This window comes from Ixodes scapularis, unplaced genomic scaffold (genome assembly GCF_016920785.2).
Source record: "Ixodes scapularis isolate PalLabHiFi unplaced genomic scaffold, ASM1692078v2 PGA_scaffold11__112_contigs__length_91849675, whole genome shotgun sequence".
In the NCBI taxonomy this organism is placed as follows: Eukaryota; Metazoa; Arthropoda; class Arachnida; order Ixodida; family Ixodidae; genus Ixodes; species Ixodes scapularis.
Window position 1 is genome coordinate 5,955,419 of NW_024609837.1, and position 25,040 is coordinate 5,980,458.

A 25,040-nucleotide genomic window follows, 5' to 3' on the forward strand; every position below is an offset into this window, starting at 1 on the left:
GAATAAATTAAAAAAACTCAACGCAAAAAGCTATTTTTTTACGTTTCCCCCAGTTTTATCAGTCTGTATATCAGGATTTGCCTTATTTGTTATTTGTTGTGAAGAAATATTGCGCGGGTCTCAGTCAATAAAACAAACTTTAACGCACCTCCAGAGCGTTTGTAGCAGTCCTTGGAAGTTTAAAATCCATCGCAATACCCATCACCAAATTTCTCGCAGGATTGTGTCCTTCAATTGTACTTATAAAATGGGCTTGTGTTTTCTGAATATTTGCAGATTCTTTCAGCCGGATTGAAACACAAGCGGAAATCCTCGGCTGCATATAAGTTATGTTGAATTGTCAATATCTGCACTACATTTGAGCTTATCGTTATTGTGTGTCATTTAGAAATAATAAACATATTGTAATGTTCCGAACTTGGTATTCAACAGATGTGCATTTTTGTTGGGCACATTCATAACGGCCCAGCTATTGTCTATTTTAGCTTGCTTTCCAAGTTAAAGTAGACTGAACAACTTCACAACTGTGGTTCTTCACCTAAGATCTACGAAAGTATTAATGAAAAAAACTTGGATTCACGCACTAACAAGAGTTGTACCTTATTAGTCACTGTCAAGAACCCCATATATTGAAATGCAAAGCGCTTAAGAAGAATAAGCTTTAATTAGTATTAGATAATTCACGTTTTAATTAGTTAAAATTAATATATCGCTTCAGTCACAAACTGTCTAGGCATAATGGAAAACCTAAAAATCTGTCAATTGAAACAATGTTAAAAAATTCACTTAAATTTAGCATTTTAAACGAACCATTAGCTCTAATTAAAGTCAACTTTCTGTGTCAATGGAGCCGAGGCTGCAGAGTCGAATCACGCTAATTCCCAGCGCAGCCGAATATAGTTCAACCAAATTAATTTGCTGAGTGTAACTTACCTAATTAAAAAAGATATAAAATTGTTCTTTTTGGCTTTTATATCACAATTTTACTGTAATATATTAGTCAGAATGTGCTCGGGGAAACCTGGCATCTTCCTCTTCTACATCTAACACTGGTCACACCGGAATATTGCAATGTTAATTTTAATCAAATATATATAAATATATTTAAAAAAAATATCACGGTTTTACAATGCAAAAGGTACTTGCCTAGGCATTCTGACTTGCTATTCTTAAAATTGTGAAATAAATTTTCGTCTTTACCCTTTCGGTCGTCCGGAACCGCGATTTTACAACTTCCGAACCTTGGATTATAGGTCACCATCGAACAATCCCCTTTGTCGCTGCTCGTCAGTGATCGTTTGTAGCACTTTCTTAGAACGTTAGTTTCGGGGCCGGCACGAATGGGAATCTTAAAATAAAAGTACAACGCAAACAACCGCTTTGGACATGATACTTGAGTGAAACTAAAGCTAATCCTGACTTTGCCAATCATTTTCTTACCGGTTTTTATCCCCCCCCCCTCCCTCCCTCCCTCCCTCCCCCTCCTCCCCGTCCCCCCCCTCCCACCCCCCCCCCCCTCCTCCTCCCCTCCCCCCCCCCCGCCCCCCCCCCCCCCCCCCCCAGAGGGCACAATTTCATTAGATATAACGCGTTTAGGGCGCATTCAAACTGGAAGTGGATCCGCGTTCGAGAAGCGGTTGCGGATGCGGTTCGCGAGCGACCCCGTTCAGACACACCGAGAGGCGGTTGGCGGTTTCTCGGCAATCACGCGTGATCTTTTGATACTTGCGTTTGGCAACCTTGTTTTACAATCCAAAATCCACTTTAATTCAAGATCCAAAGCCAAAGTTTTGCTATTTTGGCACTCGGAATATTTTTCTTCGGGATGTTCGGGTGCATCACGAGCTCAAGGAGCGAAAAAAAGAAGCATGGGCCTGCCCAAACTCGCCTGTGATTCCCTCGACTTCGCCCACAAGCAAAGCCCAGCTAGGCGCGCCTTGCTGACTCAGAACAGGATGCCCCCGACCTTTTCTTCGAAGTGGACCCTTCCCGCATGAATAGCTGACCTTGCTTTCGGGATAGAGGGCCAGTTTTTCCCCCTCGTTGTTGTTCGCTCTTATCATTTTCAAAGTTGTGAGCGGTGGGGTGGACCGTGGTGCGGGGGAATGTGTTCGGTGCTAGTCGGTCGTGACTTCGTTGGTGGCGGACTCTCCTCTCGTCACTCACTCGTCGATCGAGTCTACTGTTTGTTCGACATTAAGCTCAAATAAACGCCGTATGGATTACCTCTGCATTGTCTGGTACGTACAGTTTATTCCTTGAGTAGGTTCCCTTTATTTTATTAGTAGTAAACGTTACAGGTCGAGCTAGCGGTATTCTGCCCCCTCCGCGGTAGTGCGTTCGCTACGCAATCAAGCTCACGACGTCTCTATCGGCCTTCGTGGTGATCATGCACGGTGTCGAAAGCTTTCAATAGTTCACGCGACAAACTTAGTGGGTAGAAAAGCTGACATTTCGGTCGATCAGGGGCGGGTTCCGATGTTCTACAGGCTGATATTAACAAGACAGCGAGCTTGGGCTGTGGCACCCGGAATAATAAACAAACTCTTACCCGAACCATTTCACCGGTGCGAAGCCCGTTAAAATTACGAGTCAATTCTTTTCGCGGAGGATTCAAGTGACGGACGTGAGCATCCAGTTTCTCCGTTGATCTGTCGAAAGCTAAGACTACAGCGCTAGGACTACAGCGCCTTGGACGCCTCACCAGCGACAGGTGCCATCTTGTTTCGAAAGTCACTGAAGTCAGCGTCGCGTTGTGATTGGTTGCCGCTTTGCGGTTCGTGAAAGCGGTTGGGAGAAATCGGTCCCGAAGCGGTTGGCGAAAACGCGCTCCAACCGCTCGATCCTAGCCGCTTTGCGGTTGAGAACGCGCGGATCCGCTTCGCGAACGCGGATCCGCTTCCAGTGTGAACGCGCCATTAGAGTGCATATACACAATTCCTTCGCGTACAATTTAACAAAAGAAAAAAGCCGCAACTCAGCCCACCTTTTCGCAAATCATGTCAATAGTCTCTTTTTTACAAGATCCTCCATGCGATACATTCCACCGCATTGAGATCGCCCCCCCCCCCTCCCCCCCTCTCAAAAACTACACCCGAAATGCGAAACACTTGTTATGTTGCTTACCTCTCCACACTTTGTTGCACTCCAATTTGGACGTAAATTTGTTCTCGTTTTCCTTAAATATAGGGTCCCCGAAATAGAGCACGTAACACTTGTCCAGGCTCTTGTAATAAGCCCATCTTCTCACGCACGACCTACCTCGCCCAATGTCCGGCTCGCAAGAACAGACACTTTGGTTCCAGTTTTCGTCACAGTAATCATCGCAGGTGATGTCAGCAACGTCAGTAGGCTCACAGTGCATAAACCCTATCCTTACGGTACGCTCTGTGGAAGATTATTTTTCTCCGTCGATCTCATCAAATCAATTTAGTGCTCATTCAGCAGTTATGATATCTACAACTGCGGAGAACGCACGAGCAATTTTATACGAAGGAAGCAGCGTGTTGTTCTATGCCCCTTTTTGCACCAAGTCCGAGCGCAGACGACTCTACGATTGAAAGGAACCAACAAAGCAACACCAAAAAAAGAATGTATGGTCACGCCCCTCGTCTTTTTTGTTCGTTTTTCATCACCGGCTAACCAATCACGCAGCGTGGATTGGTTAGCCTCACCTCTGTTGGTTCCCGCGCTTTCCTTCTTCGGTGTCAAACGAATTATAGAAAGCTCGCCGAGGAAACCAAAAGCGCGATTTTTTGCTAAACTACATCGTGCACATGATTTGCTTGTTTTTGTTCAGGTTCCTTAAGGTCGAAATAAATTATTCGCGAAAACTGTTGTTCACAAAAAAGAACTTCGATAAAGACATATTTTTTTTTTTTGTAAGGACGCGTAAAAAGTAAAATTTATTCGACCCAGGCACTCTTAATTTGAGAGTGGCCGCGCCCAAGAGCGCACCCCACTGTGGAAGATGGCGGCGCACTGAGTCCTTTAACCTAATATACTTTCAGTTAAACGCATCGAATACAATTAAAGACCCCGAGGAAACAACAAAAAAAGACACCGTGAAAGCCACGTTAACACGAGCCACAAGTGTTTTTTTTGTTTGTTTTTTTATTACAAAAAATAGCTTGTATGTAGAAAAATTGTATAAACGTATGCTCCTTCCATCCTTGAAACATATTATTTATTATCACTTTTCTTGATAATTTTCGAAGCTGTGAGATAGCACGCTTACTTCCTTCGAAAAAAAGAAAGAATTAATAGCAGCGGAAGTAAGGGGACCACTTACTCACCGGGCAGTTGGCAAGGCGTAATTCGCAGTCACGTAGCTCGTATGAAGGTCACGTGTCCATAATGTTCACAGCTTTTAACGAAACGTTGGAACCACATATTTCGGTGGCATAAGAACACGCGATTTCTGCGCACTGTTCCACAGCATCACTCCAGGCTCGTGTATACTCGGACCTTGGGCGCATAGCGACCGCACCGTAGCGCAGAACGCGCGCCTTTCATTGGCTGCCGAGCAGAAACTCGATATCTGCGACCAATCAGCATCTGTGAGCGCGGCGCTGCGCCGCGTTTGCTACGCTCAACGTCGGAGGGTAACAGAGCCTTCAGTGTCCGTAACCGCGGCGTTGAGGGTCCTAGACTTCCTTCGTCCCAGTCTGTTGCAGTGAGGCTGCTCCCGTTGACAGCGCTTCTGATCTGCGGAACGACGCCACAACTAGACTCCACTAATCCAGCTTTTACCACGCATCAACTGAGATAAAAAATGCCGAGTCACTGACCTCCTGACCCATGCGCGGTGTATGATGTTTAACAGAAGGGAGCTACTGCGCACATACACAACGCGTTTCACGGCCTGAGTAGAGGAAGACGACCGTGTGCCGAAGGCGATTGTTGGAATGGTTTATAGAGTCAAGCTCTTCAAAACGAAAGCACTCCATGAAGCCGACGTACCAACCTGCCTTCGAAAATTATCCCCCTTTATAAAAAAAAAAAAGACAGAGCGGCGTTGGCGGACTGCCAAGGAACCCGGTGGATGTTGCGAAGCTCCTCCGCGCTGAGAAAATGCAAAGTCATTGCGACGGCGACGTCCTTCCAGCTATGCTCTGCTTTGTATACTCTACGTTCGAGCGCGACCGACGCTACGACTTGATGGCGCCGCGCGCATCAAGCATCGTCGGTAAAAGTGCTTCGTCACGGCCGCCTTCGTCGTCTCCATGTGATTGCTATCAGCGACGAAACCAAACACAAATGCGGCAAACCCCTGCGCTTTTTTTTTTTTCGTATTCTAAACGGCCGAATTGTAGGCTTCAAGTTCGACGTTTTCCTTGCAAAGTTGCTGGACATCCCTCGGTCTTCTATGTTCCTAATTTGCACCGACAACGCGGGATAAAGAAAGGCGCGTTTGGGCATTAGGCGCGAGATCGTGATGAATGTGTACTCTTCTTCGTCAAGAGTGCCAAACCGCGTGGTACCGCGAAGTTGTTCAAAAAACATCGGAGCTAACAGACGTTGGGAAATCGACGAAAAGTTGATCCGCTGCCGGAGGGAAACCATAGAGTTATTACAAGAAACGCTAGAGGCTCAGCTGGCGCTAGTGTCTACGGGACTTACGGTTGCAAATTGAAGCAGACAGCATGCAGTCTACATTTCCAGCCTCCCTGTGTATTCCTATGGGAAAGCGCGCGTGAAGTTTGTCTCTTCGCAGGAAAGCAACATGAATAACTTTTGTTATTTCGGTTGTACCGGATAGTATGCACCTTTACTCGTATTGTGAAAGTGAAATTGTTTTAGTTACAGCATTTTTCTTTAAAAACTGAACGATGCTAAACTTCGCCCTATTTCACGCCCAAACCTCTGTTGCATGGAAGGGATCTAAAACGAGTGACGATTTTAAGCAAACTAACGTTCGAAAGGAATGTAGAGTGTGTTCAAGGTTTGTTAGCATTTCGGTGGTGCTTTTATATTTCTAATATGCCCGTCCTGTCATTGGATGAAAATGAGTCCGTCGTGCATCTTTACGATCGGTTAAAAAACATTCGAACGCAAAAGATAAAGCACATGAGCTACGAAAGGTGTGTCGTTTTATTATTACCTATGTCGGGCAGTTTTTATCGGGCACCTGCTCTCTGGCTTCTCTCTATTTGCAAAGATTTGGAGCGTGCGGGTGATGATTGGAACCCAGAACAGGCATCTTCCCACATATTCATGAGCAGAAAGAATAAAGCAGTAGTTATTTATTGCAAATCTAACTACATTACGTAGCTTTCAATTCATTTTGATCGTCTGCATGCACAAGGAGTTACTTATCCAGTGTTACTGCGTAATTCTCGCCGTCTCTCTTGGTTTTCCAGATGTCCTTCGTTCGTTTCTCACGTATATTCCTCGTGCTAAAAAGCGCCCACGTCGTATTCGTGCTATGTGCCCGACAGTGCACAAAAATACGGAGCGAAGACCGCCGCCAGCGCCGAATATTCTCCCCGCGGTCAGAGCGTAAACTAAAAGTACGACACAGCGTCGACCAATCAGCAGACTGCAACGTCATAGTATTTTTGCAAACGACATTTAAAGCGTGAAATAGAAGTGTTCAATCAAATTTGGTTCGATCTCGGCGTCTCGGTGACAATTGCATCAATAGCAAATCAGCAGCAGTGATCGCAACTACGCAGTCTGCTCTTGTTTGGAGCGCACGTTCGTTTATTATACCGTTGAATATGGACGTGACGAAAACCTCACATGCGCCAAGTTTTCAGTCAGCAAGAGTTATAGCGTTTTACTCTAGCGACGCTAAAACGGCTTAAATTAGTGGAGCTTTCTAGAGCTCAGGACTACCGCTAGGGGCTGTTTTGAAGGCCTGTGGTTGGCCACGACATGCTCGCCTATTCAAACTAATGAATGGTCGAATTCTCCCAATACACGGCTCTTCGTGTTCCGCTTTCAGGCGTCTCTCGCTTGAGCCGAAGAGTGGTTTTTTGCTTAGGACGCGTCGGGGATTCACTAATGATGACGTCATGGACAGGCCTTTGTCTTCTAAATGGTATTCGCAAAGCACGCGTCGCGTGCACCTACGCTGGAAATGGCTTCAACCGGAAGGCTCCCGCGAGGACCCGGCGAAGCAAGCGTAAAGCATGACTCGGCATCTTTCATTCCAACATAGGCTGCCGCGTTACTTCAACTACTTAATCTCCAAGGTCTGAAGACTCCACTAATCTCCGCCTTCGAAACGGCGTTCGGTTATTTTACCGACCCGACCGCCGTTCATAATGCACGCTAAATACCGTAAGAATCTAATAGTAAGCCACGTTGATTGAAGGCAGAACACGTCAAGATGCGTATCGGGTGTATTTTGGAAGTTTGCGAACGGCGGTTAGGCCGGAGGATTTCTTGGGTCAGCTGTGCCATGAACGATGATCCGCGATCTGTAATCAGAACTTCGGGAGCGCCGCGCCGGAGTACGATGGACACGATGAAAAACTTGGCGACCTCACCAGCTGTCCCCGAAGGAAGAACTTCCGTTTCTGCGTAGCGCGTGAGATAATCGATCATTAAAGTCATTAAACGAACTTCGTTTGGAGTGTCGCCACTCCCTCCTCCGATTTTGTCACTAGAGCCGCCATGTTGGTGCTTAGTTTAGAGAGGGAGCAACCGTCGATCGTTAAGATTCGACAATCCGACTTCTTGAGCTTCGGGCACAGTGTCAGGAACGTCAGGAGATATCTTTTTGCTCTACCTGTCGCGGACAGTTCAAACAATTCTGGATCACAGAAAACCGTTTCCCGCAAGTTCAGATGAAGCTTGGGAAAGCTGCCTTTCTTATTTAGATACCGAAACTGTAACTGATTACGGTAACTTACATCCTTCTAATTAGTTACTTTACAACCTTGGTTTCATTCTGGGGTGAACTAAGGAGAATCACGAGACAGTTAGGTATCACGTGTTGCCTCGACGTGCGTCACAGCGCCCGAGACTCGCTCACTGACACGCCAGTCGGAGTGACAAACCGCGTTCTTTCAAACTGGCTTGTGATTGGACCTGGGTGTCCCCGTAGCTTTGGCCCTCATTGCAGGGTGGGACGAAGCATAAAGTCCGTGGACAGTGACACCAGTGAGTGCCGGCGGGAACTGTCGGGTGTATTCAACCTGAAGGTGAGAAATGTTTGTACCAGATGGCGGTCGTGAGCGCGAGACGAGTGAGGTAGCCTCTATTTATGCGGAGTACGAGTTCGTAAGCTACTTGCACAGGGGTTGAGACGATGTCAGAAGGCCGAGATCTCATTGGATTATTGAAACAAATAGTGGGTAGGCCTTAAGGCATCAAACATTGAGGTCTAGCCTCTATCCTCTCAATCAAAGCCCATCAGAGCTCGGCGTTGTTCTGACGTCACCGCAACTCGTCCGCAAGAAGCAGACGACTTGCTCTCCGCATAGAGTTCAATCACGGTCAAACTCACACAATGAAGAGCACTTGCCTCTCAATGGCGTCGTTAGAGGGAAAGAGTTAAATACAGAGACAAAAAAAAATTATATTAAAAGAAAACAAATAAATAATAACGATGGTGGGGTGCCACAGCTGCGAGACCCTGGAAGAAACGTTAGCCTTGCAGCTCGCCGACTTGAGCTGCAAAGGCTGCAAACTGAGAGCAGAGTGAGGGTTACGAAACAAGCAGCAAAACGCAAGTTACTTATTGGGGGAGAGACAAAGACAGCTTTAGCTACAACCTAGACACTAGACTGTGATGAGCGTCGACAACGCGTGCTTGTGAAAACAGCTCACGTTTTCACCTGGCCCTTTACGGTGTTCTCCGCTACGGCTAGCAGGTCAAGCAGGAAAAATGTCTACCTGCGTAAGTACCCAATTTTCATGAGAAATGATTTTAAAGCATTAGAATGTTAGTCAGTGTTAAATTTAAAAGTACGGGCAACGCTCACTCAGCTCCACGACGCCAATGAACACACTTAAAGAAGGGCGTCCGTCCGAAACGTCGTGTATACCTCCTTGTGCGCGTATTTTTTCGAGAAGCACAACCTTAATACTTGCGATTACGTGATCCAGCTGTCGGTGACAACAGCCACGCAGCCCTTATTCATTACCTTCTTATTTTTTATCATGAAGTGAAAGGTTACTTGCTTTGTCAAGAATGCACTCGGTAATGTTTAGAGTTGCGCTAAATCAAGTTCGATTGTCTTCCCGATGTTGTGCAGTATGATATGCATGTTTGCAAGTTCAAGATTACTTTAACCTATTGAGCTCGTGATTTGAATTACTATAAAGGTGAAAGTCGATACATAAGAAGATGTTTTAAGGGAACTGTTTATTAGCCATGATTATTCCGAAACTGTGTCAGAGATTTATTTTAAAATTACTTTAAATTTACAAATAGAAAGTGTAGAGTTTTGAAGAAATTACAATGACATTTTATTTGAGACATCTTAGAGTTCCTCTTCTTCTGTCGAAGACTCAGCAGCCTTGTGCACACCTGGAAAATGTAGCAAACTAATTTAATTGATATAAATAAAGTACAGAGGCAAGCTTGTGAAAACTCAACATATTGATAGCCCGAACCTTGGGAACAAAAAAAAAATGGTCACACACACAAAGAGATTTTTTCTCTTTTTTTTTTTCTTAAGCTGTCCACTAGCACTATATAACCTGCAATTTTTAATTTACGTATGTAATTTTAAATAGAATGATCATGTGCTTATATATATATATTACGTTATTGGTAAAAGTAAAGGTTAGCTCATGTTTAGTGGCATTCAAAGATAGTACCAGTTCTAAAGTTGCATCTGAAGCACTTTATCTTTTCACGAAGGTAAATGTGAATTCTTGCTCACCACAGCTATAGTTTACCGCTCTCCTCTCTGGTAGTTCCTTAACTATTTGGTACAGCGTATGCAGCGTGTGCCAATGAACGTGCACCAAAATTAAGAGGAACGGACCTCTCTATTTGAATGAAACCCACCATGTGTTGTTAGCAACCCCTTTGTAAAACCGCCAGTATTTTTATCGAGCCTAATTAATTATTTAATAATTATGACTAATTTTCTAGCCATATAAATATTAATTTAAGGGTCGAGGTGTCAGTACATCTTTTGGAAAAGTCCCAAAAGGCCGTGTGCACCGCGCGGCGAATGGTGGGAGTCCTCTGTACGCCCCTCCCATCGTCGTTCCACCCCCTAACACGTGGCATTCGCGAGCAGGCGCAGGTTACCAAGGCAACAACGTTCCAGCGCCCAAGTCGGATGAGCACGCGGCGATGGGGGAGAAAGTATCACGTTGGCTAGCTTGTGAGGCTGCCCCTTTCTCGTCCCTCTCCTTTGTACCACATACGTCGAGTGCTACACCAACACTTTGTAGAACCCAGTCGAACCCTGCCACGGTTGCGGTGGAGAATAAGTGGATTCGGTGACACTGCAATACGTGAAGGTAAATTACAACGCATCACGTATCCAAATAAATGAGTAACACAACGCAGAGGGGAGTCGACCCGGGTACCACAGGCAGCACAGATACGATACGCCGCCAACGACGTCGACGTTCCGGCGGATGGCCAGAATGGCGGAGAGCTACGACGGCTGCTGCTGGCGCGGCGGTAGCTGAGACGGAACGTGAAAGCGCGTGATCTGTATCAAAGGTTCCCAAAATACCCTGCACTCGTAGCGCTGTACGTAGTGCAACAGCTCTATCGGGGAAGCTATAGAGCGTTTTGGGAAACATTCGGTTCAGGCTTTTGCAACATGGTACGCTCTGGGTATCTTTTTTTTTCTCTCTTTTATGTTATTACGTTAGAACGCGTCTTCGCTACGCGCTTGCTGCGCTCTCGGAACTTTATGGAAGGAACGAATTCCGGCTTATATCTGGTTCGCTGCTGTATCCACATATTCCACAAAACGTCAGCATATGTTCGCGTCTGTATCGAGGCTACCCGGTCGACACCACAACGAATCCTTTTGAGGCTCCTCATTTAGAAAATAAGTTACATTTCCTCATGACTGCCGCTAGTCTATTTAGATAAATTCAGCTATGTAATTTTTTTTTTGTCAATTAAAATTACTTGTAGTGTTTCATGCCTTTTATATTTAGGCACGGAAGTCATATTTGTACTTATGAATATGTGTAGCGTCACCTTTAAGATTAGTGTTCTAGACAAATTAATAGTGTTTATCTTATTTTTTTAGTTGAATGTTTGGAACCCAGTAGTGTACGACTATATGCCGGAGCTTGCTTTAGCCAACTTCAATATTAATAGTCTGTTTTTTTTCCTTTTGTTGCTCTTTATTAACGGTAGATTCCTTTCAAGGCTTCCTATAAGAATATACATTTTACTTATATTAGCACGCGCGTCGCCGAGCGAGGGCGTGCGTGGCCGAGTGGTTGCCGTGGTTAGCTTTAGCCTTTTGTGTGGACGTCCCGGGTGCAGTTCTTGAAAGCGACGCGCCTTTTATTTTTTTTTATTTTTTTCAATTTAACGTTTTCGCAAGTTCAGCAACCTTGTCGTTTGATCAAGGTGTGAATGTTCTACGCGCCGAACGTTCTACGCCGATTGTTCCAAAAACCCACGTGGGCACATAAGGGACTCCAAATGGCAAGCCGGGGTTAGTCTCGCCCCAGCGCTCGATCCTGCTGTTCGCCGACATCGACACCTTCGGCGCTAGCCTTCTTGTAGGTTGTTTTGGGCACAATTTCGCCCCATTAAAACGTTTAGTTTATCCTGTTATTCGCTGCCTCATCATTTGTCATTCGTGACACTATCGAGACTTGTATCAAGACCGACCTCTACGAAAAATGGCTATCTTAGCCTTATTTAATCTCTATGCAGTGTTGATTGGTGAATCGCATATAAAATGGCGGGTTTAAACGGCGCCTTTGACGTAGTTAGGGTATTTGCGGTGACTGCATGAATCATAACTGTAAAACGAGCCCGAGAAATTGGCGCCTGCACATAGAAAACTCGAAATTTAACCGAATGTTCGTTGAGGTAGGCATCTGTACTCTCTGAAATTTCAAGGCAGAGTCGTCTTCCTGTAAAAACTAATACCTACAATTTTTTCTTGTCAACTGTGAACGAGTTCGTAGACGACCGAGTTAATGGAGAATGCCACCCGTGGCGCCATCTGCCGAGAGTCAAAGTGAGCAGATGACGCATTATCTCAGGTAGTACACTTCTTCTTTTGGGGCAAAATTTAGTTTCCGTCTGGGACTTTGTCACCTCAAAAAGTGCGAAGAAGCCAAAATAGAGCCACGCTCTACCTTTTTTGGCCACAGCCTGTGTATGTTGGCACATCTGTCAAGCATGCAGGTGCCAGCGTTAGGCTTCGCTGGTGGTAGTTTTGCTGTAATCTGGCATATTTGGGCCTAAATCGCCAAACACGTGCCAGAGATATACTTCACTTCTGGTTGTTCACTTCTCATGTGGTAACCTGTGACCGAAAATGCTGAAGGTGTCAGGTTTATACCTCACTGCTGATTCTTCGTAGTCATACGTTGCAACTTTGACTTAAGTCCAAGACTTTGGCAATTATGTGGTGAGCCAGAGAGACGTCATAGAACCGTCAAAGAAAGGACTCTGGCATTAACTAACTTCCTACAGAAAAACCGCATTAGACCAAAGTTGTGCCATTAGGATTGCGAAGCTTGTGCCAAGTTACTCCTTTTGTTCGCATGCTCCCCGGGTTGTTGTCTGCTCGCTACGCCTGTTGGTAGATGGCGCTACAAGATAAATTCAAAATTCGGTCATCTGCGAGCATGTCAGCCGTTTGCTTTGTCTAGCTTATTGGCCTCATTTTTACAGGAAGAGAACTACGCCTCGAAAATTCTGAAGATACCACAAACAACCTCAAATCACAAACGGTGAAAGTTTGGATTTTCTATCTGCAGGTGGCAATTTTTGCGACTTGTTTTACAGCGTACAATTCCATCTAGCCAACTATTACAACGCCGCCTGCATGTCGCATTTGGCAGTGTACGCGGGCAGTATCAGGGACGAGATTGTTCTCGTTTCCTAAATGCGTCGCTTTTCAGCCGGTCATCCTCATCCGATTTCTCATGAGCTCATGTGCGTTTTGAGAAACAAAAACTTTCGTTACAATAGAAAATAGGAGATCCCATGTACTGAATACCATCGATGATCGACCTCGAATTTCACGTTGTTGGCCTTGAATAACAATATTTCAGAAAGTGGAGGATAAGCAGTTTTATATCTTATTTAGCGCATATTTTCATTCTTCATCAATGGTGTGTAGAAACTATATAACATATCAATTAAAATTGCCGAAATTCATATTTATGTTTTTTGTGTTTATTAAGATAGGCATTTTCAAATACTTTAAATATCACTGAAGCATGGTGCCTTTTACCCATTGTAGATCCCATGATTACTGTATTAAAGTAACAATAATCGGAATAAAGTGTTTCACTTACGCTTGCAAAGTTTTTCGCATTCCTCTTTGGTAGCGAATAAGTTAGTTGTGCCGGTGCCTTTCCAGAACGTTGTTTGTTTAGTTTTTTTGCACTCATTTCTAGTTATATCATAATACCACCTGGTTTTTCCGATCCACTTTCCCAGTTTTCCTTTATCTGGCTTCATGAGACAGCGGCGATTTAAGTCTTCTGCAAACAAATATAAACATGGCGGTAAGTTGCCGCTGCAACACGGGATGACAACGGGCTGTATTTGGTTAATTGTTCAATTGCTCACTGATTCCGGTTGATATATAAATTCCTTAAATCTGATTTCAATGCAAACTGATGTTATTGTATTTTCCACGCATATTTTAGAGTGGAATAATTTATTTACATACAAAGAGCGTTTTTATTTTAAATTTAACAATTCGTTTTTAGATGGGGTGAAAGAGGAGAGTGGTTTTTACCGTGTATATTTATTAGGTTTGACGAGTATTATATTGTAAAATAATACTCAGGGTGCGTTGACTAACTAACTAAACTGTGCTAATTAACGTTTTAATTGTTGGTCTTGAGGTCCCATTGGAATTGCATTATTGACGGCAATTATCATTGGAGGCCAGAATAATTTAAAGTACTTGCAAGAAGTAATGAATTTTAAAATATTAACTGAATAAATTTTCCGTTTCTTGACCGATCTAAAATATCGCGCAAAAAGAGCACCACAAGCAATGCCAAAAATGTCGCTTAAAAGAGTGGTATAGTCGTTTCAATCATGTCGTCACTAGTGTCGTCGGCAAATCCACTAAGGACACGCTGTCAGGATAGTGAATACTTGATTGAAACGACCAAGTAGCTTTTCAAAGCGTCGTTGTGGGCAGGGCTCGTGGCAACCCATTTGAGCTGAATGTTTAGGTTGGGCGACTAAAACCTAAATATTGATCGGTTGTTATATAAATCAACAAATCAAACATCAAAATTTCGCGATTTTTTTAAGCTGGTCTGGCCTCTTAGTGTAACTGCCATCAATACTCTTTTTTAAATGACCCCAAAAGCCAACAATTAAAATAGTTCATTAACTAGCTTACAACAACGATCCCCTATCTAATGCCCGCCGAGTCCGATAATGAGATGGTGACGACAGCAATCGTCTCTCACAATCTTTTTTTTTTTTTTCATGAATGACAGTCTTAAATAAAATAAAACGCCTTCTATAAAATTGTACCTGCTAAACTATCGTTATATGAATGAGTAACACAATTTATTATCTAGGTTTCAAATGATAATATTTGAAATGCATATCAGTCGAACCACAATATATTCAGGGTTGAATATAATGGAGCACTCAGTATTTTTATGCTGAAATTATTATCAAAAGATGTCATATTGTCCCGTGCACCTTCTATCGCTTCGTTTAACTTCAATTATCACCCCGTTAAGCTTTGAGGGCTTACACTGCTGAAGTTGTCAAGATGCAAACAGTCAATAAACAATAGGTTCATATTATATTCAAATAAAGAAAAGCATTTTGATTATATTTTAAAGAATATGAGCTCGAGAGCGTGTGTGTTTGTGTGTGTGCGTGTGTGTGTATGTGTGTGTGTGTGTTTTTCCGCGACTCTACATGCGTGCCGGCTTGTGCGCGTATGGTTGTTTTCCAGTGTTTTTTTTCAACAGGTCGTTCTCGGCCCTATCTCTCCTTTATAATAATGATAAGAATTATAATAATAATAACCCGTTGATGCTACGTTTACAGGGATAGGCTTAGTTTCTCGATTATGTCGCTAAGTTTCTCTGCCTTTTTGTATATTGCATTTGTTTAAGCGACTAGTTAGATCACGGTTAGAATTTGGCTTAGTCATCTGGAATTCTTTATCTATATCACCTCCAGGCAACTGCAACTGAAAACTTACAGAAACGAATAATAAGCATAGTACACGACCGCAATATTGTAAGAGGGCGTCTTTATCATTATGAAACGTTCAAAGAAAGTTCGCGCTACACAAGCTTTGCTTAAGGAGGCAGCTCAGAGACTTTATATTTAGTCACAAATTTGTCCACATCCATGTTAATTCGATAGATCTATTACGATCTATAGACTTCCTTTTTCCGTAAAGCGTCAGAAGAAATATATCAGCGTTTTATCCATCTTGCATGTCCCCAGTATCCCCTTTGTCGCGGATTCAGTTGGCCTTCAATAAAATACAGCATCTGGATATTTCCATGTGCCTTGGGGATTTTACCCTGGTTCGCGAATGGACGTTGATCGCCTAAATACGGTAAGACGACTTGTGTTGTGTTTTAGCAAACTTTGGGCTCTTCTTACTATATTACGTGCACCACTGTGAAGACTGTAAAGTTCTTTGGGGGCACAAAAAATAAAGAAATGTTATTATTATTATTATTATTACTATTATTAATATTATTATTATTATTATTATTATTATTATTATTATTATTATTATTATTATTATTATTATTATTATTATTATTATTATTATTATTATTCATGGCGAGGACCTGATGCAAATCATGAACGACCTATCTCAAAAGCTTGATGTTCCAACACCTCAGCCTTCGGACATCCTGGCAATTCATCGCCTTACAAAAAAACCTGACTCAGTTCCAACAGTTCTGATAAATTTCACCTCTGTCGCCATAAAGAATTCTTGGATGTCTGCACGAGGAAGGCTACGCAAACTGTGCCGGTCTGAAGATCAACCGAACTTATTCTTCAATGACAACCTTACACCAGCGAATAAAGAACTTTTTTGGCTGGCGAGAACTCAGAGCAAAAAACATGGATACCGGTTTGTTTGGACAAAGAACTCTAAGATTTACGCAAAGAAAGCCGAAGACTCGACAGTCGTTCGCGTTAACACACAAAAGGATCTAGTGCAACTGGTCTAAAGTATGACCATTTGTTTGTCGGTTCCAAACTTTTATTCATTTAATCAACTGTTGGGACCTGTTTCTGATAACACTTTCACGATTATTCACGTAAATGTTAGAAGTTTGCGTAAGCACTGGGACGAGTTCCGTGCTCTAATAAGTAGCTTAAACGGATCTATAGATGTTTTCGTTCTAACTGAAATTGGTATTTCATCTTTGCAAAGCAATCAATATATTTTAAATGCTTATAGGGAGTTCTTTCACACCCGTGACCATGGTAGAGGCGGTGGTATTGCAATATACGTTAAAGATAAGTGGTTACCGGTGAGTCAGAACGTAAATTTGGCTCATGCTGAATCACTAGCTGTTCACATTTCTCTGCCTGGTTTCTCCATATTCTTGCTCGCGGTCTACAGGCCTCCTTCAGAAAACGTTTCGCTTTTTCTTACTGAGCTAGATGTCGTGCTAGACAAGTTTCGCTCGGAAGGACAATTTTGCATGGTAGGCGATTTAAACATTGATACTCTTAAACCAAATAAATCGATAGTCTGCGATTATTTGACACTGCTGTCAGAATATGGCATTGAAAATACTATCACCCTACCCACTAGAGAAGAACTGCTGGCGGGACGGTTAGTAACTTCCTGCATTGATCACATAAATATTCGGGCCCCTGATATATCAGTAAAATCTGCCGTAATTACTCAAAAACTATCCGACCATTACTTCACAGGCTGTCGTCTAGATGTACCAGTAGGTGAAGAGCAGATATCAAGGCGCGATTCTTCGTATGTCTCAATTATAGATACAATTACATTTGATGCTTTGGTCTCTGCCTTTGACTGGAGTGAATTTCTAATGACCGTCGAACCCCACCAAGTTTACAGTGCCTTTGCTGCGATATTTCAATCATTTTATAGTACCTCAAGAAAAAATATCAAATTCAAGCAACGATCTGATAAGCCTTGGTTTAATACTGACATCATGACTGCAATCAAGGAAAAAGATGTGTCGTGGCTACGTTGCCGTCATGCCCCAAAAAACGTGGAACTAAGAACACAGTTTCGAAGCGCTCGAAACAAAGCCAATGCGATCATTAGGTCTGCTAAACGACGCTACTTTCAGAAAAAGTTTTATGAATTCCGATCGAATGCACGCGAAACATGGAAGCTGATTAACTCTTTTAGAGGACACGGAACGAAAAAATCTCTCCTTGACTTTCTTCAACAACACTTTGGTTCCGATCTTCAATCTGTTGTCAACGACTTCAACAAGCTTTTCGCTACTTCACCTGGCATTGCAAGAGATGATAACTTTATAGCTTTGAACTCGAGTTTTATTAATGGTATGTCTAAGTCTGCGTTTCTTCCTCTTCTCACTATGGACACACTGCGATCAATTTTGTTTTCTTTAAAATGCAATAAGTCTCCTGGTATTGATGGCATTCGTATTATTGACCTCCGCCGCAACATTAGTCATATTCAATACGTGCTTCTCACCATAGTTAATGAGATTCTTGATTCTGGTGTAATTCCCAATGACTTAAAGACCGCTCTTGTTAAACCAATTTTTAAAGGAGGAGCTCCGGAAAAAAAAGAATGTTATCGCCCAATCTCCATCTTGCCTTGCATTGGCGAAATTATAGAAACACATCTCTATATTGTGATGTCCGGCTTTATTGAAAAGTCAAACCTGCTCTCTCCCAACCAATATGGTTTTGTCACTGGGAAGGGCACCCAACCTCTGCTTGAAAATTTTTCTGACCTTTTACATCGGGCTTTTGAACAAAATTTATATTCATGTGCTATTTTTTTGGATGTTGCAAAGGCCTTTGACACGGTTAGTCACAAAGTACTACTTTTTAAACTGCACAACTACGGCTTCCGTGGACCATTTTTTTCCTTACTTCAAAATTTTTTTCTTGATCGTACTCAAGTTGTATCTATGGGAAACTTTAAAAGTGATCGGGTCAGGTTAAAAGCTGGTGTGCCACAAGGGTCAATTTTGTCACCTTTGTTATTTAATCTTTTTGTTAATGACATCTCAACCAAGCTTACTAGTTGCAAAATTTACCAATATGCGGATGATACCTTACTTGTTTCTAGTCACGTCAATTACCACCAAGCTGTACGCGCGCTGCAACAAGACGCCACGCGAGTAATGGATTGGTTCTTTGAGAATTTTATCACTGTTAACGCATCTAAAACTAGACTTGTGTGCTTCAGGAATCCGTTAAAGCAAGTGAATTTGGACGAATCTCTTGTTTTGCACAGATCCAACTGCCAAGATTGTACGTGTGCCCCCCTAAAATACGTTGAGACCGTAAAGTACTTAGGCATAGTTTTTGATTCAGATTTATCATGGACAACGCATTTATCGTATGTATCTGGAAAGCTTCGATCCGTCAGCTGCTTACTTTATAACAATAAGATATTTATGACATTTGCCGTAAGAAAATCAATTACATATGCTCTTGCTTATAGCATACTCAGATATGGAATCACATTATTTGGTAACTGCGCAGAAACTTGGAAAACAAAAATTGACAGAATTCTTAAAAGTTTGTTAAAAAGCGTTGGGTATCATTTCGATCTTCCATTAGATGCAAACATCTTTGAGGCTTTACAGTTGCCGAACTTTCGTTCACTCCATCTTCAATCTGTTGTGATCTCTCATTTTTGGTGTAATGATTTCAAGAATCCCCTTGTGTCTAGCAGGAATTTGCGTAGCTCAGAGCGTTTCATAACCCCCCGATGTTATACGAGATATGGTAAACGAGTCCGTTCCTACTATGTGCCATATATATTTAATAGACTCCCTGATTCCATTTTTAAAGCTACCACTAAGAGAAAATTGAAAAAATTGTTGACCAATTTCTCAGTGTAATTCTGTTGTAGAGTTCTGTTCATTACTGCTCGTTGTGTGTGTGTGTTTTTTTAATTTTTCCACTGTTATTTTGACTGATTATTTGACTGAAATTACTGTCAGCTTTTTGCTCCCTATGTGTTCCTAGGACTTCTTTGCAATTTGTGTCATTTGACTTGTTGGGTTCTGTCCCTCAAGCCTCCACTGGCTTCGACAGACCCGTTACTTTACTCTGTATCGAAGATATGCGAAATAAAATTATTATTATTATTATTATTATTATTATTATTATTATTATTATTATTATTATTATTATTATTATTATTATTATTATTATTATTATTATTGATATTTAAATGTGGCCTGTTCAAGATAGGTACAGAACACGATCACATGGCATGACGGAGGATTTCAGACATTACAAAAAAATAACGTTTTAGCAGTCAGAAGTTCCACATGACCGCCTCTAATTAAAGTATCCACTCGTAAAGTTGCAACTAGGCCAACGATATGTAATATGATATATATGACTTACTTTTGCATGCTTTGGCGCACTCGCTTTCCTTGTAGAAGCCGATACCGTGATGATCGCAACCAGTGTATTCCTTGCATGTTTTGTCATTTTGATCGAACATAAATCGTTTGCCATATTGGCTACACATGCCGAGGTCCTGGGCAGGTAGCTTGCATTTGTTCTTTACAAATCCTTGTTGAATGATGCGTAATAAAACATATGTCTTATGTGTTCAAGCTTGAAACATCAAAGTATCACTCCAGCAGTCACTCAATTGCAAGTAATAACGATTACAGAAGTTCAAAGGATGTTTTGTTTTAGGGGAAGCTTGTCACATTGACGGCGACAAACTATATTATGAGTAGCTTGTACGCCCTGTCCTGTGTTGACTCACTTTCTTTTCCATGTTTTTTTTTCTCCTTTCGTAAAATCTTATCAAGTTTTAAGCTTGCAAGAACAGACAGTCTGTATATTGCCGCTAGAGACCTTGCTTCATTCTAGTAAACAATATAAGCCTGAAGGTGTTAATTCTTTCATACAAAGAATATATTAGCACAACTGCTGTGATTATAGCCAGTGAATAGAGCACTAACCTTTATGAAAAAAGGCAAATTACTTTGCTGGCCTTTAATGTCATTAAATTTGTAGGAACGATTCAATGTCCGCCATAAAGCAAACATACTATTGTTATATTTAAGAAACTGCCAGTTAGTACATGTACAACCGCCAACAAGTGCAGTTATTTAATGAGGTAAATTACAAAATAATAAACAATATGCTTCAGAGACACATGTACCAAAATACCAAAAGACGACAAAAAAGGTCTGTCAGCCACGTAATTCATATTGCGATGCGCGTCGCTGACTGAGCGCGTACGTGGCCGAATGGTTACCGTGCTTGGCTGTCGTACGGGGGATCTGGGTTTGATTCCAGGGAGCGGAATTTTCTGTTATATAATATTTCTACTTGTTCTCGCAAATCCGAGAACTTTTTCCTCTGATCAAGTTGCGAATGTTCTACGCGCCAAACGTTCTAGGCTGAATGTTCCAGAAGTCCACGCGGCTACAAAAGGTGCTCTGCGTGGCAAGCCGGAGTCAGGTTTGCCCCCCCCCCCCCCCCCCCCCCCAGCGCTCGATCCTACTCTTTCGCCGATATCGACGCCCGCGACGCTCTATTCTAATCTTCTGTGTCTGTTTTTGTTTCGGGCACAAGTTCACCCTTTTAAACGTTCAGTTTCTACAGTTATTCGCCGCCTCATCATTTGTCATTCGTAACAATATGACGATAGAAGGCTTTTTATCTAAAAAAAATGTAAAACAGCTTTTGATTTAGCTGCATTATTTTCTTTACACGCTGCGCGCAGAACGCTAAAATTTTATGGCTTTTCAGCCCGCTCTCTTTTTAACCTTAGTAACATATATCAAGCCTTGTTGCGTTTTTTTTTTATATCAATATAAAGGGGATGTTTTCTGTGCTAACTTTAATTTCCTAAGCGGTAGCTAAACAATAGGTAGTAGTTTCGAACGCGCTATAAAAATGACAGAAAGCTGTTTATGAGCCCAAAACAAAAAGGAAATAAGCGGAAACGTAGTCTCGTAGGAAGCATTCTTGCCGATACAATATTGTCTTTTAACGTTGCGGCGATGTTTTAATAAGAACTTATATTCCTTGAGGCAGCGTACCTTAGGAGGCTCAGTAAAATTAGGGTGAAGTTTTGAAAACATGCTGTAAAAGGACAACGATATGATTTGAAAATATTTCTCGAGTGCAGTTTTCCCAGTAAACGGGAGTACCACGAACCATGTTCCATGTACCATGCTTTAGTAGGATGTGCTGTAAAGACTTTGAATTCAAAAATAACACTTTTATCTAACAAAAGAAGTAACAAAAATAGTTTTGCAAGTATTTGTTAAAAATCAACTTCCTGGAAATTTCAGGGTGACATCCGATCTTAAGCTAAGTGACTTAGGTAAATCAGACTCAATAAATTCTAAGCCTTTTGGCGAAACGCTTGATGCCGTTCGGAGGGTTCCAGAAGGTATCATTGCAGGTTCTTCATAAAACCTCTCACCGCATTCATGGTATTGTTCGGCGTACACCTGACATTATTCATATATTCTTACAAGGGTTACTAACTATTGAATACGAATATCAGATATTCACTCAAAAATTATAAAGTAAAATACACAAATAAACATGGACCAGGGCCTTACTTACTTCCACAGCGTGCGTAGCAGGCATTAAGGGTTAAGAATGCGTTGTCTCCCTCTCGACATAGGTATGTGTTATCAAGATAGCAAGTTTGGCTAGTTCGATTGTACCGATAATATCGGGTGCCATTTCCCTTGCATTCCGTATCAGTAGGTAGCTGTGCGCAAGGGCCGAAGTCGGGATCTGAAAGAAAATGAGGTAATGTGTACTTTACAGTTTGAAATTCAACCAATTATTATGAGGTCAGCATTTGATGCCACAGAGAGAAGAAAAACACACAAAAGCAACAAGAAACCAGGCAGAGCGTGCACTTCTAGACATTAAAAGAAATAGTTTCTATATTTGCGTAATTACTATTAATACGCAATTAAATGTTGTCGATTCCGTAGATGCCAAATAGGTATCAATTTTTTTTAGGAGCATCTCGTACACCTTTGCACTCAAAACATCTGAACAAAAGCATAGTTTTAGTTTTAGTTTGTAGGCTGTCTGTCGCCAGCGGCCTTACCTTTTAAAAATAAAGTAAACGGAATCTAGATAATGACATTCAAAGCAATGTGTACCAATTCATAACGTTCACTAAAAGACGCGGCCAGCAATTTAATAGTCTCCGCCCAGCGATGCTGGCCTCAATGCCTTATAACTTCGAGACGGTCAATTGAAGTCTGTAATTAACTTTTTTTCATTTTTTTTTCAAGGAAATGGATCGAGCCTTTCGCACTGCCTGCGTGAAAGCACATCTTCATACCGCAATCTTGCAAATCGCCGATTAAAATAAGTCGTTAATTTGTCCAAAGAGTTCAAGTTTACAGGAGCGTCCTCGTTCCTGTGTAAGCACAGGAGCGAGCACACACGCGGGAACTAACTTGTGTGCTTAATATAGCCTTCCCCTAGCATCTGAAAACGACGCCTTTCACTTTAAATCTCACAGATGCTAACGCGCAAACAAAGCTAGGGAAATGCGAAAGCGTTGTGCTAAAAGTTCTCTTCATTCTCGAACATTTCACAAAATCCCGACAACGCTACGGCGACAACTGATGCTGTCTCACATGTGCTAACATCTAGTGCGATCTTACGCAAAATACGTATTATTTTCATTCCTTTTAAATATTCGCGTTATACCTGCGTCAGAGAGCACGAAGAACTCGGATATTATGGTAAACAGCCACAGTTTACAACACCTTAAGACACCGAACCAACTCGCACCAACAGAGTCTAGGCGCTGTCATCTTACCGGTTACGTCACATATTTGTTGAGGTCACGCGACGAACAGTAAAAAGTGTGTGCAACATAGGGAAAGCCGGGGGCGGAGGGGGGGGGGGTACTTTCGGGCTTCCGGTTGAACACACTTAGCTGCTCTAACTTGTTCCAAGTGAATTATAGCTTTAGCAAAATAAGATTATATGGAGCGCCCAAAAGTGAAAAGCTGACTATAAATATACTTCCTTTTATTCTCATGTTTACAATCGACTGAGCAAACCTTTATCTCATGTGCATGATCAACTAAGCAAAAGTCTAGTTTTGACGCCCCCAAAGAATGTCACGCTTGGAGCGTGAACACAATAATTTATGCAGGTGCAACGAGTCATTCGTAATTTTTTCATACATAGAAATATTCATAGTGCTATAGTAATAAGTTATAATTTGCATCATACATATATTCATTGCTGATGGCATACACACATATAAGTGAGGATTTAAATAAATAAGAATATTTTATGTATACCGCTATTCTTGTTGACTTCTTAAACTCATATATACTTTTGGAGTGAAAAAATTATTTATTACCTCGGCATATATCCAAACAGTCCGCTTCTTTATCAAAGACATTGGAGTCTTTGGTTGTTTCCGCATTCCAGTACAACTTGACACACTTCCCTCGGGTTGAATTGTAAGTCCACTTAGTAGGATGTTCTACTTTGTCGTTTCCCCTTGGTGTATCAAAACAAAATCTTGGCACGTGTCCTGTGGGAAAACGTAAACTAATATGAAATAAAAATAAAAAGATCGTGTCCAAAATATTTGCTGCTAAAAATTTACGTTTTACGTATCACTTCATAGATTACATCTCCCTTTATTAGTAGTTTACCCAGGTGATACCCAAGGTCTAAGTAAGTCATCGGTCACCGAATGCAAAATTTAAAAGCACTTTCATCCAAAAGATTAACATAATATTAAAAATTACTTTGACTTCGTTTTTTTCTAAATTATATGATTTAACTTCCTCATAATCTATTTGAAGTTGTAAACAAAAAATCAAGCCAGATACTCCGGGACTACTTACTCCTGCACGTTTTGCTGCAATCTGATAACGATGAAAATCTGTTGGAGTTTTCATTTTCCCCGGATGCGGCACCAAACTCGTAGTACTGACACAGGTCAATACTCTCATTGTAGAACCAGCCGGCAATAAGTGCTTTGCCTGGCTCATACGGAGGGTCCATTTTGCAAACATCCGTTTTAATCTCACTCGTACCGCATTCAGAAAAACCTATAAAAACCACACAGTTACATCAATTAGCTGAAGACGCTGATGCATGTACTACGGCAAGAATGCATTCATACATTTCTTATATATCCAATATGCGTTTCAAGTTTATAATGTGTAACCGATATGCAACAGAAATGTTTTTCAAGGTGAAAAGTCACTTCTATGTTTGATTTTCATTGGAGCTGTAAAGTTAATTAAATGCTACATGTGAGTACAAATGAAAATTTTACTTCTAATTGTTCATATAGCCATGGGCAGTAGCAGCTCTGCACTTTCATGAATTATACTTATTCAACTAAAATATTCATGCAAACTTTAAAAAAAAAATTAGAAAATGAAACTTACCAAATGCTGCTGCAACGAATATACAGAGGTACTTCATCTTCATATTAACACTAATCAGAATAGCAAGCGCTTCGATTATGACACTAGTTTAGCTGCTCGTACTAGTGTCTAAACTTGCTCGTTTATATCTGCTTTACCTGCAATTCTTATAGAATGCAAGGGTAAATATTAAAAAAAAATAATAAAAAATAAAACCATAAAATGTAATTGCTGGACATGCGCACGCCACCCTTCCGGTATGACGTGCGCATGAATTGACGTTGTGTTTACGTCTTCCGGGTTGCTTCACGCATTGTGGTTACGCAGTTTCA

At 41.7% G+C, this 25,040-nt stretch overlaps 2 protein-coding genes across 2 annotated transcripts; both read right to left on the reverse strand.

Moving 5' to 3' along the window:
• Positions 1–230: 230 nt before the first annotated feature.
• On the reverse strand, positions 231–3,364 carry LOC8037940. The gene is made up of 3 exons (XM_040216565.1): positions 3,132–3,364; positions 1,147–1,328; positions 231–316 (listed from the first exon to the last, which is right to left on the reverse strand). The coding sequence occupies exons 1-3, from the start codon at positions 3,362–3,364 to the stop codon at positions 231–233; spliced, it is 501 nt and encodes a 166-aa protein (XP_040072499.1).
• Positions 3,365–9,398: 6,034 nt separating this feature from the next.
• Positions 9,399–24,835, reverse strand: LOC8027581 (papilin-like). Its single transcript, XM_040216567.3, has 7 exons — positions 24,730–24,835; positions 24,178–24,384; positions 23,682–23,858; positions 21,899–22,075; positions 19,703–19,873; positions 13,429–13,617; positions 9,399–9,484 (listed from the first exon to the last, which is right to left on the reverse strand). The coding sequence occupies exons 1-7, from the start codon at positions 24,770–24,772 to the stop codon at positions 9,438–9,440; spliced, it is 1,011 nt and encodes a 336-aa protein (XP_040072501.1). The 5' UTR covers positions 24,773–24,835; the 3' UTR covers positions 9,399–9,437.
• Between the last annotated feature and the right edge of the window lie 205 nt (positions 24,836–25,040).